Source organism: Carassius gibelio, chromosome B22 (genome assembly GCF_023724105.1).
Source record: "Carassius gibelio isolate Cgi1373 ecotype wild population from Czech Republic chromosome B22, carGib1.2-hapl.c, whole genome shotgun sequence".
NCBI classification, from domain to species: domain Eukaryota; kingdom Metazoa; phylum Chordata; class Actinopteri; order Cypriniformes; family Cyprinidae; genus Carassius; species Carassius gibelio.
Window position 1 is genome coordinate 36,966,760 of NC_068417.1, and position 17,123 is coordinate 36,983,882.

Below are 17,123 nucleotides of genomic sequence, written 5' to 3' on the forward strand. Positions count from 1 at the left end.
ATCCTTCTGTCACGACCGGGATACAGGAAGACACGGAGAGAGATCCAAATGCGGGTATGTTATTTATTGGGGGTAATCCAGAGAGTAAACAGTTCATCCTGGGGTCATAACCAAAGATCAATCCAGACATAAACAGACAAGGACACAAAGCAAAAACAAGACTAGAACGGACGTGAATAATCAAACAAGGACTCCGTGCCACATACTAAGACAGACAGGGTATAAATACATAGGAGAATCACAAACGCTAATGGGGAATAGTCTGAGGGCAATGATTTATGACCAGTGACAGCTGAGTGCAATGATTAGACAGAGGTAGTGGGGAATGTGGTACATGAAGTGACAGACATCGTGGGGAAGGAGGACATCTAGTGGTTACCCATGGACACAAACCAGACACTGTGACAGCTATATCTTAAAATTGATAAAAGATAGAGACTTTCTGTCAATTATAAAAATATTAAGGATGATGTGAAAAGTCACATTTAAATGATAAAATGCAGCACCCAAAATGTCCCTCACCTTCTGTGTGCTATATTGCACAATACTGAATGCTCAGGTAAATAGTAAGTAGTAAACAAACAAACCCAATACATGTAGCGGTTGGTCTTTTGCTGTAGATATTTTCAATTAACTACATACAGCAGGCACTCTGATTCCATGTATATATTATTCATATGACACACAAATACAAGTAGACAAGATCTGTTTATTTCAAAAACTATTCCCCATGTCACATCGCCTTTGCTCCTGCAACGAGCAGCGTGGCCAGATCTGCCTCGCGCATGCGCCGAGTGTGCATAGCTCGGTCTACTGTCAGTGTCATTGCGACTCCCCACCTTGCCTCCTAACTGTCCTATGAATACTTCGACCTCATCTAACATACCCAGTGGCATTAGACAAATTCTCCACTATAATACTGTCGCCGCGATTGCGGAGAGGTGTGGTCAGAAGACAAGTATACATGTCTAGACGCCTGCTCAAAAAAGACTTCTAAAGGAGTATCAGTCCATTGCTTAACTCCATTTCATTTATGAAACACACACATTTGACTATCATGTTTCTAATCACTTATTGTGTATGTCGTTTTAATAACTATTGAATAGCTTAAGGATTCATATTAATGTTGTATAAATGTGTTTCAATCTGGTTGCTTGAAATGTTTCTGACCATCAGTTATTTGTCATATGTATCAATGTAATGTATTCTTGTCATAGGAACATTTGAGTTGTGTTCTAAAAGGCCAGTTTACATACTCAAGACACCATCAAATTTTGCTTTTACCATTTGCTTTTCAGCTGCTGCTTTTAGCGTTCTTTGAGCGCGGTTCCAGCGTGCTACGGCCTGTAGGCCTGCTGCTACTTAGCCACGATGAGAAGAAACACCACCTAATCTCATTAGACTTTACTTCTGTTATTTTACTTTAGTTTCTTTTCTTTCCCGTTGAAAGTTTCATGTTGTGAGTTAAGTTTTGTAATGCCGTGTCTCAGATTCCATCCTCGAGTGCCCGTTCAACTTCAACCAGCCCACACAACTCTCCATTGTCAGCCAACGTCCAACCACGGACTTCCCAAGACATCACTTCAACGACTACTGAACTTCCAGCCAATCAGTAACCTTGGGAAACCCCCTTTCAATGACAACAAAAGGGAACCCCGTTACACAGGCAACGCAAGTAACACCTCCAGTCTCATATCTGTACTGGTGTATCTAATATAATTTTAACCTCATTGAGGAACTCAATGTGAGGGTCAATTAAGTGACTGATGGTTGTTCATGTCTATACAATTTCACATATTGCTGTAAACTTAGGATTCCACATTTTCATTCTCTTAAACTCATTCTTTCATAACTTTCTATCTTCCTGCAACTGGTGTGAATGTGTGAGTGCTTACATTTATCTAATAAAGCCTTATTCATATTGAAAAGAGAAGTATCTTGTGCTTTGTGCTTACAAGTTAATTTCTTAAACTGCCGATCTTGTTAGTGTGGAAATTAATAGTGATTTCACTATAGTTTGGATATTAATATCCATTGCAGTCCATTTGATATTATACAGCTCCTTCAATGAATCGCTGGCCGTCTCAGTGAACAGCTGTGAAACAGTGATTCTGTTCAAATTCCCTTTAATGATTCATGAAAGAGAAATTTCTGTTACATGAACAAATTGTTCTTTTTAAACAAATCTTTTAGGTGAATGAATTTTTCTCGTTCATGTAATCCATTTCTTGTTCACTGAAGTTCCTCCCTCCATGGCAATGTGGCGCTATTAGCAGCGCATGCGCAGCTCTGTGAACTGGTTCATACTGTCAAAGAGTTACTCAACCTCGAGCCATTAGCCTTTGAGTATGAGATTTGACGGAGCATGTGATTTGTTGAATGTAGTGAACGAATATGCCCTTCATACACTTCACTGAATGAGTTTCGTTTGAGTCTGAACAAGAACGAAATGACTGAACTGGTACACATGTTTTTTGTAAATGAGTTGAATGAACTGATACATCTTGTTTGTGAATGAAATAAATAAAAGTATACCGGGTCATTTGGAATATTTGGATTAAGGTGCAATAAGATCTTGTTCAAATACTGAGGTGCTAAACCATTCAGGGCTTATAAGTAATAAGTAAGATTTTAAAATCTATATAATGTTTGATAGGGAGCCACTGCAATGTTTAAAGAACCAGGATAATATGGTCATATTATATATAATGTACATTATGGGGAAAATAATGTTTTAGTATATGTGAGTGTGTGTGTTTTTACCTTGAACCACATAAATAAATTGCATTAAACAAAATGCACAATATAGTGGTACTTTTAGCAACTTCATATGTTCCCTTTAAATAGAATATCCATCACTTTATAAAGGAAAACACAAAATCAAATCAAATCAGACATTTTTATTGAAGAGATTGGGATGAATTGTTTCAGTAACAAACCTTTATAACACCTGACTATTATTAATTTGAGCTGTTTTTCTATTTCTCTCTGCAGGCTATGGGGTTGCAGTATTTTTGAGGAAGGCTGTGCTGCTCTGATTTCAGCACTGAGATCAAACCCCTCACACCTGACAGAATTGAATCTGAGTGATAATAAACCAGGAGACTCAGGAGTGAAGATACTCTCTGCTCTACTGGAGGATCCACACTGTAAACTGGAGAAACTACAGTGAGTCTCTTCACATCTCAGTGACTAAAAGGTTTTGAGTAAAAGGTAAAATTACATAAATGTGTTTTCTGTAGCAGTGGTTTCTTGAATCAATAAAATATTATAATTTACTTTTTTTAACATAATACATTGCAGAATGCATTTAAAAAATACAGAATTAACCCTCTGGACAAACATGAGTACACATCTTCTCCTTATAACCCCGAAAATAACTAAAATGACACTTTCAGCTTTGATCGTACAGATAAGAGCAGTAGGGGAGAGCAGGGTCGAAAGTAACGTGGGACGAAAGTAACAAAGCGATTTCCTCCGAGCCTATTACTACATTTGCATGCCAAGCTATGACAGCATGTTCAACACGCAACCCTTCACAGAGCTGAGAAATATCACGTGATTTCGTCATCATTTCCCGCAGTTAGGTCCGTAAAACAGTTTTCGACAACAAAAAGTAAATTATTGAAGCGGTAATATTTTTTAATTTGTTGTGTTGTTTTTCTTGTTTCATGTGTCACATTAATGATAAATCTACAGGTTAGTTAGTGCTTTAACACATCCTAAAGTTTGCATTATCAAAGTTTTTTAGTATAAAAGTAAATCAGGTTTAAATGTCAGGAGTTTCTGGAGGGACGAAAGTAACAGTTGTTACTTTTGTCCCGCTACAGTGACAAGAAGTATTTATTTTGTTCCGGTACATGCTATTCTGTGAATTTCTGTGTCTTGCATCATTTATTAAAATGTTAATGTAATATTACACCAAAAGAATATGTTTGAGTCAGAGTGAGGGTCCGAACGACAAACATAGTTATGGTTTTATCCAGATGTTTATGAGAGGGCGTTTCTGGACATAGAGGAACATCTGGGCAGCTCCTACCTCACATTTACCTTAGTTATGTTTAGCCATATCTTAGCCTTTACACCTCCACCTATGAATTTGCAGTGTTTCCAGATGTTTTAATGCACATTTTCAATTTATGCATAAAAACAACTGGATGGAAACATAAATAGGCCCACTGTTACATTATGTTTAGAAATTATATAATGCTAATATAACTTAATTATTATATTGTTAATTCAAATGATTTTTTTTAATAAAAATACACTGAAAAAACAAATCAAGTTTGTACAGTGGGGTTTTGAGACATTTGATGAAACTTAAATTTAAAATAAAAATCTAAAAATGTAATTTAATATTTTTTTGCAAAAAATAAAGGTCAAAATATGTTTGCAGTTACATATTTACAAGGCCATAGTCAGGTTTACTTAATAAAAATAAGAGTAACAGAAACAAATCTAGCTTATATTGTTCTGTTACTTTTGACCCAACCGATGGGGTCGAAAGTAACAATGTGCAACTTATGTTCAAAGTGAAATATACTGAAGTCTTTCTACATTTCTACAAAATACCACCTGGTATTGTTAGACCACACTTATGAATTACTGACCACAGCAGAAATATATCTCAGTCTACAACGTTATCTTTTAAAATTATGTTTTTCTGAAAAATGGTACTTTCGCCCCTGCTCTCCCCTACATCAATCGAATCTGTAAAGAGTTAACACACATAATACCATATTGGTCTGCGGTGATCTTCATTTAGAAACACGTCATTAAAAAATGTAACTCAGCAAATACTCAACAAAGAGATATGTGAGATATCTATAGAAAGCTTGAGATGTATACTTTTTAACTAAGCAAGTATTACCGAAAACAAATATTCTGTGATAAAGTAATCCATATGAAAACAACCCAATGTCCCATCTATCATGTCTCCCTTGACTATATCTAATGTGACCACGCCCACGCATTGAGCTCGTTATTGATATTATAGTTGTCCATGTGAAGCTCACAGTGTGTAAACACTTAAACAGCAAACAAAGCAGCAAGATTTTTTTTTTACTGTTTGCTTTGCGCTGAGAGGAATAAGACATAAGTTACCCCAAGATGACGCACTGAGGATTACCTCAGGATTTGAGTTTTGGATTACCTCAGAAAAAGAATTAAGGGGCTTGATCCAGCAGAGATCATAAACATGAGTTTAGTCTAAGGGCCCTATTTTAACGATCTGAAACGCAAGTGTCAAAGCGCGAAGCGCAAGTAACTTTGTGGGCGGGTCTCGGTGCTGTTGCTATTTTCCCGGCGGGATAAATGGCTCTTGCGCCCGGCGCAAATCTAAAATGGGTTGGTCTGAAGTAGCTTCATTATTCATAGGTGTGGTTTGGGCGTAACGTGAAATAAACCAATCAGAGCGTCATCCAACATTCCCTTTAAAAGCAGGTGCGCAAGTTCCATTATGGATTGCTATTATTATGGCGTATTTACCAGGCGCACGCCAGGAGCGGTTCACAGCCGAGGAGACTGATGTTCTTGTAAGAGCAATGAAAGACAGAGAAGTTGTGTTGTATGGGGATGGGAGAAACCCACCCAAAATAGCGTCGGTTAAACAGGCGTGGGAGGAAATAGCCACAATTGTTTCATCGATTTTTTTTCCTGGTTCTTGACGGACAAACCAATTTGTCAGATGTCCTTATATACATATATGACCTCAAACAGGTCTGATCCTTAATTACTACAATTAGCCTGAATAATTTGTAAGCTAGATTTATGCCTATTTTTTCACATCTTCGTGGCACACCACAATGATTTCCGTCATCTCATGTGTTAATATTTTTTTAAGTGTAACAATTTATGATTTGCAAAAATAACTGTTGCATCTGTGTAGATTACATGAGCAAAGTGTATGCGCGTTGTGCACGCTATACATTATGGTCAAGCATGCGCCCTTAAAATAGCAGAATGAACAATGCGCAACGCGCCACTGACTTTAGACTAGGTTTTTTCTGGTCAGTGGCGCAATTGTTTAATGGAACAGCAAAATAGCACCAGGGATTGTTTGCGCCGGAACACGCCTCCTTTTTTGCGCTGAACCGCCCAGGGAGCGCAAGTTCATTCACTAGTTTAGCGACGTGCTTCTGTGGAGGGAAAAGCGCGCTTTGCGCAGGTGCAAAATAGGAATGACACATGCGTCGGTGTACAAAGTCAATTGCGCTGGGTGCAAGATAGGGCCCAAAGTCTATTTTTTATTAATCTACATAGTTTTCACATAGCGTGTACACATTTTACTATTTAGACTTTTTCCAAACTATAATTCCTGACTACATGTATAATCAAGTGAAACATTATGAAATATAATTCATCATCTAAATTTTCTACTGTCCTTCTAGTATCATTGACCATCACAATAATTTGTATAATGTAGTTTATCATTTAGTTCATTTGAGAGCACATACACAATATACACTTTTGAAATGCTAGTTATGTGATGTTCATTTATACAGGTACATCTCAATAAATTAGAATGTCATGGAAAAGTTCATTTATTTCAGTAATTTAACTCAAACTGTGAAACTCTGTATTAAATCAATGTAATACAAACAAACTGAAGTAGTTTAAGTCTTTGGTTCTTTTAATTGTGTTGATTTTGGCACACTTTTAACAAAAATTCACCAATTCACTATCTCAACAAATTAGAATACTTCATAAGACCAATTAAAACAAAAATACCTTTATTAGTGAATTGTTGGCCTTCTGGAAAGTATGTTCATTTACTGTAGATGTACTCAATACTTGGTAGGGGCTCCTTTTGCTTTAATTACTGCCTCAATTCGGCATGGCATGGAGGTGATCAGTTTGTGGCACTGATGAGATGGTATGGAAGCCCAGGTTTCTTTAACAGAATGGCTGGGCGATATATCTAACATTATGATCATTCGCCACTAATCAGTAAAGCTGTTTCTGTGATTACCACTAAATCACCAGCACCTGCTTATAATTGGAGTGGCATTTAATAGACAGAGCCGTAGATCGCTGACAAGCTACGCAATATTGTGTTCATTATCCCCAGATGAATCACCTTTGATAATGAATGCGATATTGCGTAGCTTGTCAGCAATCTACGGCTCTGTCCGTTAAATGCCGCTCCATTTAAAAGCAGGTGACAGCGACTTAGCGGTAATCACGGAACCAGATTTACTGACTAGATGTGCATGATCACATCATTAGATATATTGCCCAACCCTATTTGACAGTGGCCTTCAACTCATCTGCATTTTTTGTTTCTTATTTTCTTCTTGAAAGATTATCTATGGGGTTCAGGTCTTGCAAGTCAAGCACACCAACACCATGGTCATTTAATCAAGTTTTGGTGCTTTTGGCAGTGTGGGAAGGTGCCAAATCCTACTTGAAAATGAAATCAGTATCTTCAAAAAATTGGTCAGCATAAGGAAGCATGAAGTTTTAGCAGTTTTAGGTGCTTGAACTCCCCTTGTTTACACTTGTCAGTATTTACAAATAGATTAAATCAAATTGGACAAATTTAATCTTGACAAAATATATATCTGTCACGGACAGAAGAGAGAGACAACAGGTGATTCAGGTAAGTAGAGGTTTAATAGGATATAGGCAGGAATTACGTGATCGGGAACTGAGAACAGATGGTGGCAGGCAAGCTGGGTGATCAGACGGTGGGTATTCAGATGATGCTAGTGAGGTTTAGGCAGTAGAGTCGTTGTTTCTCTGACGAGACCAGACAGAGAGTGACAGGAGCTGAGGGCTTATGAAGAGGTAGTGGTGATCAGGTGCAGGTGCGGTGACTTCAATAATCAGGTGATAATGAGCGGATGGGAGGAGTCAGGTGATCGGACTCTGATGGTGTGGCAGGTGTTACTGGTGGTTCCGTGACAGTACCCCCCCCCCTCTACGGGCGGCTCCTGACGCCCGCGCTACACGTCGACGGGGTCGGCCTCGACCTCTCGGCGCAGGGCGGTTAGGGTGGGAGTTGTGGAACTGGGTGAGGAGGGATGGGTCCAGGATGTCGTCCCTAGGGACCCAAGAACGTTCTTCGGGGCCATATCCCTCAGTCTACTAGATATTCTAGGCGACGGCCCTGCCGACGGGAATCCAGGATATCCTGCACACGGTGAATTGACTCATCTACAGCAATTTCCGGAGGAGGGGGTACGTCCACACCATCAGGTCCTGGGGAAGGAGAAACAAGAGGGTCAGTGAAGGGTTTCAACAGTGAGACATGAAATGATGGTGCGATCCGGTAGTGTGAGGGAAGGTGAAGACGATAGGTGACCTCGTTGACCTGCCTCTCGATAGTGAAGGGACCTATGTATCGGGGACTCAGCTTATGACAGGGTAGGCGAAGACGGATGTCTCTGGTGGAAAGCCAGACCTTTTGACCCGGTTGGTACTGGGGTGTATCTCTCCTCTTGGTGTTGGCCTGGCTCTGGTGTCTTCGCACTGCCCGTTGGAGATGGACGTGTGCTGAGTCCCATACCCTCTCACTCGCTTCGAACCAGGTGTTGACCGCTGGGACTTCTGACGGCTCTCCCGACCAGGGGAAGAGAGGAGGCTGGTACCCGAGTATGCATTGAAATGGTGTTAAACCGGTGGTGTCTTGGCGTAGTGAGTTCTGTGCATACTCGGCCCATGGGAGGTAGCGGCTCCAGCTTCCTTGGTTCTGGTGGCAGTAGGTTCGTAGGTATCTTCCGATCTCTTGAATCTTGCGCTCAGTCTGACCGTTGGATTGGGGATGGTACCCTGAAGATAGGCTGACTGAGACTCCAAGTAACCTAAAGAAAGCATGCCAGACTCGGGAAATGAATTGGGAACCTCTGTCAGATACGATGTCTTCTGGTAGACCAAAGTGACGGAATACTTGGTGGAATAGTAGGTTGGCAGTTTCAAAGGCAGTGGGAAGACCCTTTAAGGGGATGAGCTTACATGCCTTGGAGAAGCGGTCGACCACAACTAGGATGCTGGTGTGAGAATCTGAAGGTGGGAGATCAGTCATGAAATCTACGCCCAGATGGGACCAGGGACGATGTGGTATGGACAGTGGTTTCAGCTTCCCTTCGGGGAGTCGTCGTGGGGTATTGGAGATGGCACAGACTGAGCACCCACGAACGTACTGAGCGACATCCTGCGCGATGGAGGGCCACCAGAACCGGTTGCGAAGGAGTGAGAGGGTTCGGTGGCTGCCTGGATGTCCAGAGCCCGGAGACGTGTGAACTGAGTCCATGAGGGACAGGCGTAGTGATGATGGAATGTATGTTTTTACCTCAGGACCTCCCGGCGGAGCTGGCTCGAGCGGGTGGCTTCCCGGATGCGATCTTCAATAGCCCATTCGATGGGACTGACAATGACGGCTGGAGGGAGTATAGTTTCAGGAGGTGATAATTCGGGTTCAGGTGCATGAAGACGGGAGAGAGCATCTGCTTTGAGATTTTTGCCTCCTGGTCGATAGGTTACTCGAAAATTGAAACGAGTGAAGAAGAGGGCCCATCGGGCTTGACGAGGATTTAGACGTTTGGCTTCCTGAAGATATTGGAGGTTACGGTGGTCCGTGATAACCTCGACTTGATGGTGTGCTCCCTCTAGCCAGTGTCTCCATTCCTCGAAAGCCATCTTTATAGCCAGTAGTTCCCGATTACCGATATCATAATTACGCTCCGCCGGGGACAGTTTCTTGGAATAGAAGGCACATGGATGGAGTACTGGAGGCTTCCCCTGCTGTTGAGATAGTATTGCTCCCACTCCAGTCGATGAGGCGTCCACTTCGACCACGAAGGGGAGGTCTGGGTTGGGAAGGATCAGGATGGGAGCTGAACAGAAGGCGTTCTTCAATTTCTGGAAAGCTTGGATGGCAGTTGGGTTCCAGGACAGAGACTTGGGCCGACCCTTAAGGAGGGAGGTGAGAGGTGAACTGATAATACTGTATTGATGGATGAAACGACGGTAGAAGTTTGCGAATCCTAGGAATCTCTGGAGGTCCTTGACGGTGGTAGGTTGCGGCCAGTTTTTGATGGTGTCCACCTTCCTCTGGTCCATTTGGATTCCCTGTGGGCTGATGATGTAGCCGAGGAAGTGAACCGTGGTACAGTGGAACTCACATTTCTCCAACTTAAGGAACAATTGATGATCTCGGAGTTTTTGCAGGACTTGACAGACATGGTGGTGGTGTTCAGATAGGTTCTTGGAGAAGATTAAGATGTCATCAATATAAACGATCACGAATTTGGTCAGGAACTCACGGAACACTTCATTCATGAAGGCTTGGAAAACAGATGGGGAGTTGGACAGCCCATACGGCATAACAAGATATTCATAGTGGCCAGATGGAGTAATGAACGCTGTCTTCCACTCATCGCCTCTTCGGATACGTATGAGATTATATGCACTTCTGAGGTCCAATTTGGTGAAGATTTTGGCTCCGTGAAGTTGCTCCAGAGCAGTCGGTACCAGAGGAAGGGGATAGCGGAACTTGACCGTTTGTTCGTTGAGTGCCCAGTAGTCAATGCACGGCCTCAAGCCTCTGTCCTTCTTACCCACAAAGAAGAAGCTGGATGCAGCAGGGGAAGTAGATGGTCGAATGAACCGCTGTTGTAGGGCTTCCTTGATGTACTCCTCCATGGCCCTCTGCTCCGGGATGGACAGTGGGTAGATCCGACCCTTGGGTAAGGTGGCTCCAGGCAGCAGGTCAATGGCACAGTCCCATGGCCGATGAGGTGGTAGCTGTGTCGCTTGTTGCTTGCTGAATACATCCTGGAACGCCCGGTACTCAAGGGGAACCTCTGCTAGGTGGTTGGATTCTGGACTTTCGATCGACGTGGAGTGAAGGTGAAGACGAGAGGAAGAAGGGGATTCATCCGGAGCAGGTTTCCGACTGCAGATCTTGATGACGGGTTGAAGACAGGATAAGGAGCAGGATTCACCCCATTGCGTAATTTCCCCTGTGGTCCAGTTGACTCGCGGCGAGTGTTCGGACATCCACGGGCGTCCCAGGATGATATCCACGGTGGACCCCTCCAGCACCAGAAATGAAATCTCCTCCCGATGAAGACATCCAATGCGGAGTGAGACTATGGGGGATTGATGACAGATTTGACCACGGCCCAGCGGTTTACCCAAGATGGTATGGATCTCTAACTTCTTCGTAATCCTTCTCCTCGGGAGGTTGAGCCTCCTGAGGAGTTCGTGGGAGATGAAGTTCCCTGAGGAGCCGGTGTCAATGAGGGCATACGCTGAAACGGAGTGAAAACGGGTCACTAGCATGACTGAGGTACGGGATAAGGGAGATATCATGGGAGGAATCTGGATTGTACTCACCGCTGGGCGTGGTGGCCGTACTGGGCACTGCAGGCGGAGATGTCCTTCGGAACCACAGTAGAGGCAGAGACCATTGTGAATGCGTCGTTGACGTTCTACTGCAGTGAGATGGTAGGAGTCTACTTGCATGGGTTCTGGTACTGGAAGGTCTGTGGATGGTGTGGGAGGCAGAGGTTGCACAGCGGATTGATCCAGAGCACATGCGGTGAGACGTTGAGAGATGCGAATGGTACGCTGAATAAGGTTCTCTAAGCCGACGACATCATAAACGGCCACTTGATGGCGGATGGCAGGATTCAATCCATGACGAAAGCAGGTGATAAGCGCAGTTTCATTCCATCCGCAGTTGGCGGCTAGAGTGCGGAAACGTAAAGCGTACTCACTCGTGGTCATCTTTCCTTGACGAAGGCGGTACAACTGGTCATGAATGGAGAGAGCGGCAGTGTTGAGGCCAAAGACTTCCTTGAAATGGGTGGTGAAAGCTTCCCATGAACGAGTGAGGGGGCCATTCGCTTCCCAGATAGACTGGGCCCATTGGAGGGCGGAACCTGAGAGGAGGGAGATCAAATAGGCGATTTTAATACGATCCGTAGGGAAAGCATGTACCTGCATCTCAAAGTAGAGCGAACACTGTAGAAGAAATCCGTTGCAACCCTCTGCCTCGCCGGTGTATGTTGCAGGTCGGGCCATGGGACTGTGAGAGGCAGGTATTGAAGGAGAGTGAAAACGTGGTGGATCGCCCGCTTGCGCCAACTCGGGGAGAGAGACTCGTGGAGGGCTCTCTTCCAATTTAGCGCCATGTTGCATTTTGTTGGTCTGGTCTTCTGTCACGGACAGAAGAGAGAGACGACAGGTGATTCAGGTAAGTAGAGGTTTAATAGGATATAGGCAGGAATTACGTGATCGGGAACTGAGAACAGATGGTGGCAGGCAAGCTGGGTGATCAGACGGTGGGTATTCAGATGATGCTAGCGAGGTTTAGGCAGTAGAGTCGTTGTTTCTCTGACGAGACCAGACAGAGAGTGACAGGAGCTGAGGGCTTATGAAGAGGTAGTGGTGATCAGGTGCAGGTGCGGTGACTTCAATAATCAGGTGATAATGAGCGGATGGGAGGAGTCAGGTGATCGGACTCTGATGGTGTGGCAGGTGTTACTGGTGGTTCCGTGACAATATCATTATATGTCTTAAGCATCAACGACAGATCACTATTTTTCAATGAAAAGCTTATAAAGAACAATAATAAAGAATATTGATTTACAGCTGTGGATGAGTTTATGAATCTATAATGACAAATCTGGTATGTACTGTGTTTTGAGTATGCATGTTTTGATATGTACTGCTTACCCAAATTTAGCAAATACATTCCTTATATGCTTTCATTGAAAGACTATCTGTTATCGATACTTGAGGGTTAGACCTTCATAATGATATAGTTTGTATTGATGAATTTTGTCCTGTTTCAATTAATCTTTTCAGAAACATTGACACATGCAAACAAATAATGTTCAGTATGCCAGCATCCAGGTTAATGAACACATACAATGCTTTGTGCTCATCAGACCAATCGTTTAGAAAATATAGAGCCCTCCTCTCCTCAGTGAGCCGGTCGATTTGACACCTAATTCATGGGTCTATGACAAAGGGTGAATGAACTTAACTCATCTTTAGTTTTTCTGTATTTTCTCTGCAGTCTTTCCAGCTGTGGTATTACACAGGAAGGCTGTTCTGCACTGATTTCAGCTTTGAGATCAAACCCCTCACACCTGACAGAACTGGATCTGAGCCGTAATGAACCAGGAGACTCAGGAGTGAAGCTGCTCTCTGCTCTACTGGAGGATCCAAACTGTAAACTGCAGAAACTACAGTGAGTCTCTTCATATCTCAGTAACTATTGTGTTTCACAGAAGAAAGAAGGTCACACAGGGAAGTAAATTATTTTTTTTGAGGGGGGGGGGGGGGTTAACTATTCCTTTAATAATCAAAATATAAATGATCGAATACAATGATTATACTGAAATTGCCCAAGACAAATATATGTTTTTTTGTACACTAATGGACCATTGAACAATCAAGTACATGAGAGTAAACCAAAATTCAACATACCAAACCATTTTAATCTGTTTGAAGAGTATTTATAGCAGATGGAACAATATTCATAAATGCAAGGTTTTTACGCTGTTGGGTTTGCTTCTCTCACTCTTAGATTCATCTTTGAGCAATTGATGTTATGTATTCCTTCTCTCTGAACTGGATTCTGTTTGTTTAATTATGTAATTGGCATGATACATGATACAACAGTGTGGAACTGTCAAGGCCCTCTAGGCCTTCAGATAGGGCCTAAACTATTGAAAAAACAACATTTAAAAATTTTAAATAAATTATAAAAAAAAAATGAACTAAGAAGTCATTATTTCTATTTCTGTTTATTATTTTGTTTAATCAATTCAGAATTTGACATCCATCATCTACATAAAACAAATATTATTTCTGTGGAAATTAACAACAGATAACAGATTTTTCAAAGCTGCCTATTTAGTGAATGGGCTAATAACAATGTCCGTTTTCTCCAAATTTTAATTTTTCTGCCTAGTGATTGGTGTCCCAGCTGTGAAATTACAGAAGGCCAAGCAATGGATCCTTTTCGCAAGACTGTCATGATGTGTTCTCTCTTTAGACTGTCATTATCAGCCTTTCTCAATTTTCCTGTTATTGAAAGTTTCAAAAATACTATCATGGAGTTTTTCTATTGCTATTTAAGCAAGTAGGAATGCAAAAAAATAAAAAATATAATAATATTGTTTATTATAAATCATGCTTGTTTGTCATGAAAAATCTATCTCTAATTTGTATTACTGTGAATGCTGTCATGATGTGTTGGCTTACATTAAACACACATTACATTTGTTGTGCACAGTCCAATTGTGTGATGCTGCATTTGTAATGAAGTTTTTTATTTGACTTAAATTTTGTTATGTTTTATTGTGGTGATATCCATCACTCTCGTTGCGCTGTTATCTTGTTGCAGTTTCGGAAGTCGTTGCACACCGGACAAGAAGCATCACCCTGCGCTGCATCTAGAGCAACGCACGTATCGCACTTTGCCATGTTCAGTTCAATACAAAACCTTTAATCTATCCTCCAAACAGTTACAAGTTCACTTAAAGAATGAGCAAGTGGTGAGTTTGAAGTTCTGTGATTGAATGAGAAAGTATGATCTATTGCAGTCTATAGAAGAGGTGTTCCTCTCCCTTAAATGAAGCACAGGTTTTATTAGTGCCAAAGAAAGACAAATGTTAAGGCAAATGAAAGACAAAATGCAGAATACACAATCTCCCATCCAAGGATGAAGTCGTTATATCCATGGACAGTCACCGCTGTCCATTCACTCAAGTGTTTGATTCTTAAAAACGTGGTGGGGCACAACACTGTGCTTCTTGTCTTGACTGGATAGGAATTGATTTATTCTGAACTCTACAGAAATATTAATGTTTAATAGATCATGTGGAGGCTGATGTTTCCTCTAATCTGTGTCCAGGATAGAACAGATAAAAAACCCTTAGTTGAATGGAGCAGTAGACATGCCATGGATTTACAGAATAATCAAATATCTCAATTAATACTAACAAGTATTTTTGATTAGTTACTATGTAATGATCACTTGAAAATTGGAGTCAGATTAAACAAAGAGCAACAATAAACGTTAAACTCAATCTTTACAAATTAAGTGAACTTTGCAGAAACACAAGTAGTAGACCTAAAAACAATATATCTTCACCAAAGTGTCTTTTTACGACAAGTCATTTCACTCTGCAGCCATCTCTGAAACACCTCTCGAGCATCCGAGTGCAGCGCCTATCTCTTTGAATGGGGAAACCTCAATTTCCCCAAAACTGTTCACTAAGCTTACAATTAAATTTCATATTTGAAAACTCCAATCAAATCTGACAACAATAGTCTCATACAGTTTGTTTCTTATGTTCAAATACTATTAAAAAAAGTTTAAAAAAGCTAAAAGTTTTTCATGGTAGATCAACAAAGTCCCCCCTTCCGACAAGCGCAGTGTCCTCTGATTGGCCAACTGACCCAGTGCATTGTGTTTGGCCAAACACCTCAAACACTCGTCAGAAATGTAATGCCCCTTTCCATAATCACAAGCTTCATCTTTCAAAATAAATGTAAAGACAGTTAATAATGTCCTTACTTTTACCATCACTTCAAGACTGAGTGGGGAACAGAGCTTTTGCCTAGATACACACAGCATCTTCACATGACTGCTTCAACACTAACTGCATTTACTGAAACCACACCTTCTTTCTTTGCATGAACATTTGGGTGGCATTGCACAAATATTTTCACATAGTGACATAGACATGTGGGGGCGTGTTTGAATGAGCCATTTTGTGTGGTTGTGGCAGAGTCTTAACTTTGAAAAATAATTTCTCTTTAGATTTGAGACTTTAGTTTTTGCAACTCTACAGATCTTCTTCATGCACCAAGAGCTTGTAATACTGCAAAGAGGAAGGAAATATTTAAATCACATTATATAAGTACTTTTAATCAATGTCTTAGCTGCTGGCAAGTTAAAATCTCTAGAGCACTGATCCTGGTGTATAGAAACAGAAGTGCTTATACAAACACACTCTCACCCTAAAGCTGAATCACAATCTCAGAGATCATTCCTGTTCTTCACTCTCTGTAGGCTGAGGGACTGCAGTATTGGAGAGGAAGACTGTGCAGCTCTGATTTCAGCTCTGAGATCAAACTCCTCAAACATAACCGAACTGGATCTGGACTGTAATATACCAGGAAACTCAGGAGTGAAGCTACGCTCTGCTCTACTAGAAGACTACACTGTAAACTGAAGAAATTACAGTAAGTTAATGCTTTCATTTATTATCTTGTATTTAAGCAGATATTAGTTTATTTTATCTTTCTCTGTATTTTATAGTATTTGACAGTGGACTCCACTTGCTCCAAACAAGTGAATCAAAACAACACATCCGGAACAAGACTTTCACCAGGCCAATGCTGATACTGATCCAGCAGGATTTTTGTTATTAATTGTCATTTAGCCTAGAATGTTTTTTCTAGACTCATGGGAACATGCTTTAAAAAAAAAAAAAAATAGACATACTACATGGACTAATGGACATAATAACTGCACTGAAATTACAGTATATTGCAGGTTAAAAATTTAATGACTTTCACAGTAATTTCACAGTGAGACTTGTATCTAAATGTAATGTATCTAAGGTTGTGGGTTCGAGTCTCGAACCTCCAACTGCTCTCTGGGTACTGCGGCATAAATGGCTGCCCACTGCTAACACACACACACTGTGTGTGTTCACAGTGTGTGTGTGTGTGTGTGTGTGTTCACTGCTGTGTGCATGCACTTTGGATGGGTTAAATGCAGTGCACGAATTCTGAGTATGGGTCACCATAATTGGCTGTATGTCACGTAACTTTTCACTTTTTTTAACTTATTTCATATTCTAGTTTGCCATCATTTTAACATGTTTTCATTTGTCACACTTCTGAAATTATTAGATCATGAATTTGAATATGAATATGCAAGGTTAAAAACCACAAACAAATGGCATCAACAATCACCATTATTCTTCAAAACAATTACAGTAAACAACTAAATTTCTCATAGTGGCACAGTTAAAGAAAACTTTATAATGACAATTCACAGTAAAACACAAGCAGTAAATATTAATATTATGTTAGCATCAATCTGCTGTTCATTTAGTCATTTGTAAGAAAATTACCCAGCATGCTTT

General features: G+C 41.2%; 1 protein-coding gene across 1 annotated transcript in view; it reads left to right on the top strand.

Annotated features, from left to right (window-relative positions):
• The window catches only part of LOC127987945 (NACHT, LRR and PYD domains-containing protein 12-like), a 50,489-nt gene extending 34,273 nt beyond the window's left edge, over positions 1–16,216 (top strand). Inside the window, 4 exon segments of the mRNA XM_052590403.1 lie at positions 2,995–3,168; positions 13,031–13,204; positions 16,040–16,185; positions 16,188–16,216. Of these exon segments, the coding sequence (XP_052446363.1) occupies positions 2,995–3,168; positions 13,031–13,204; positions 16,040–16,185; positions 16,188–16,216 (523 nt within the window).
• Positions 16,217–17,123: the final 907 nt, after the last annotated feature.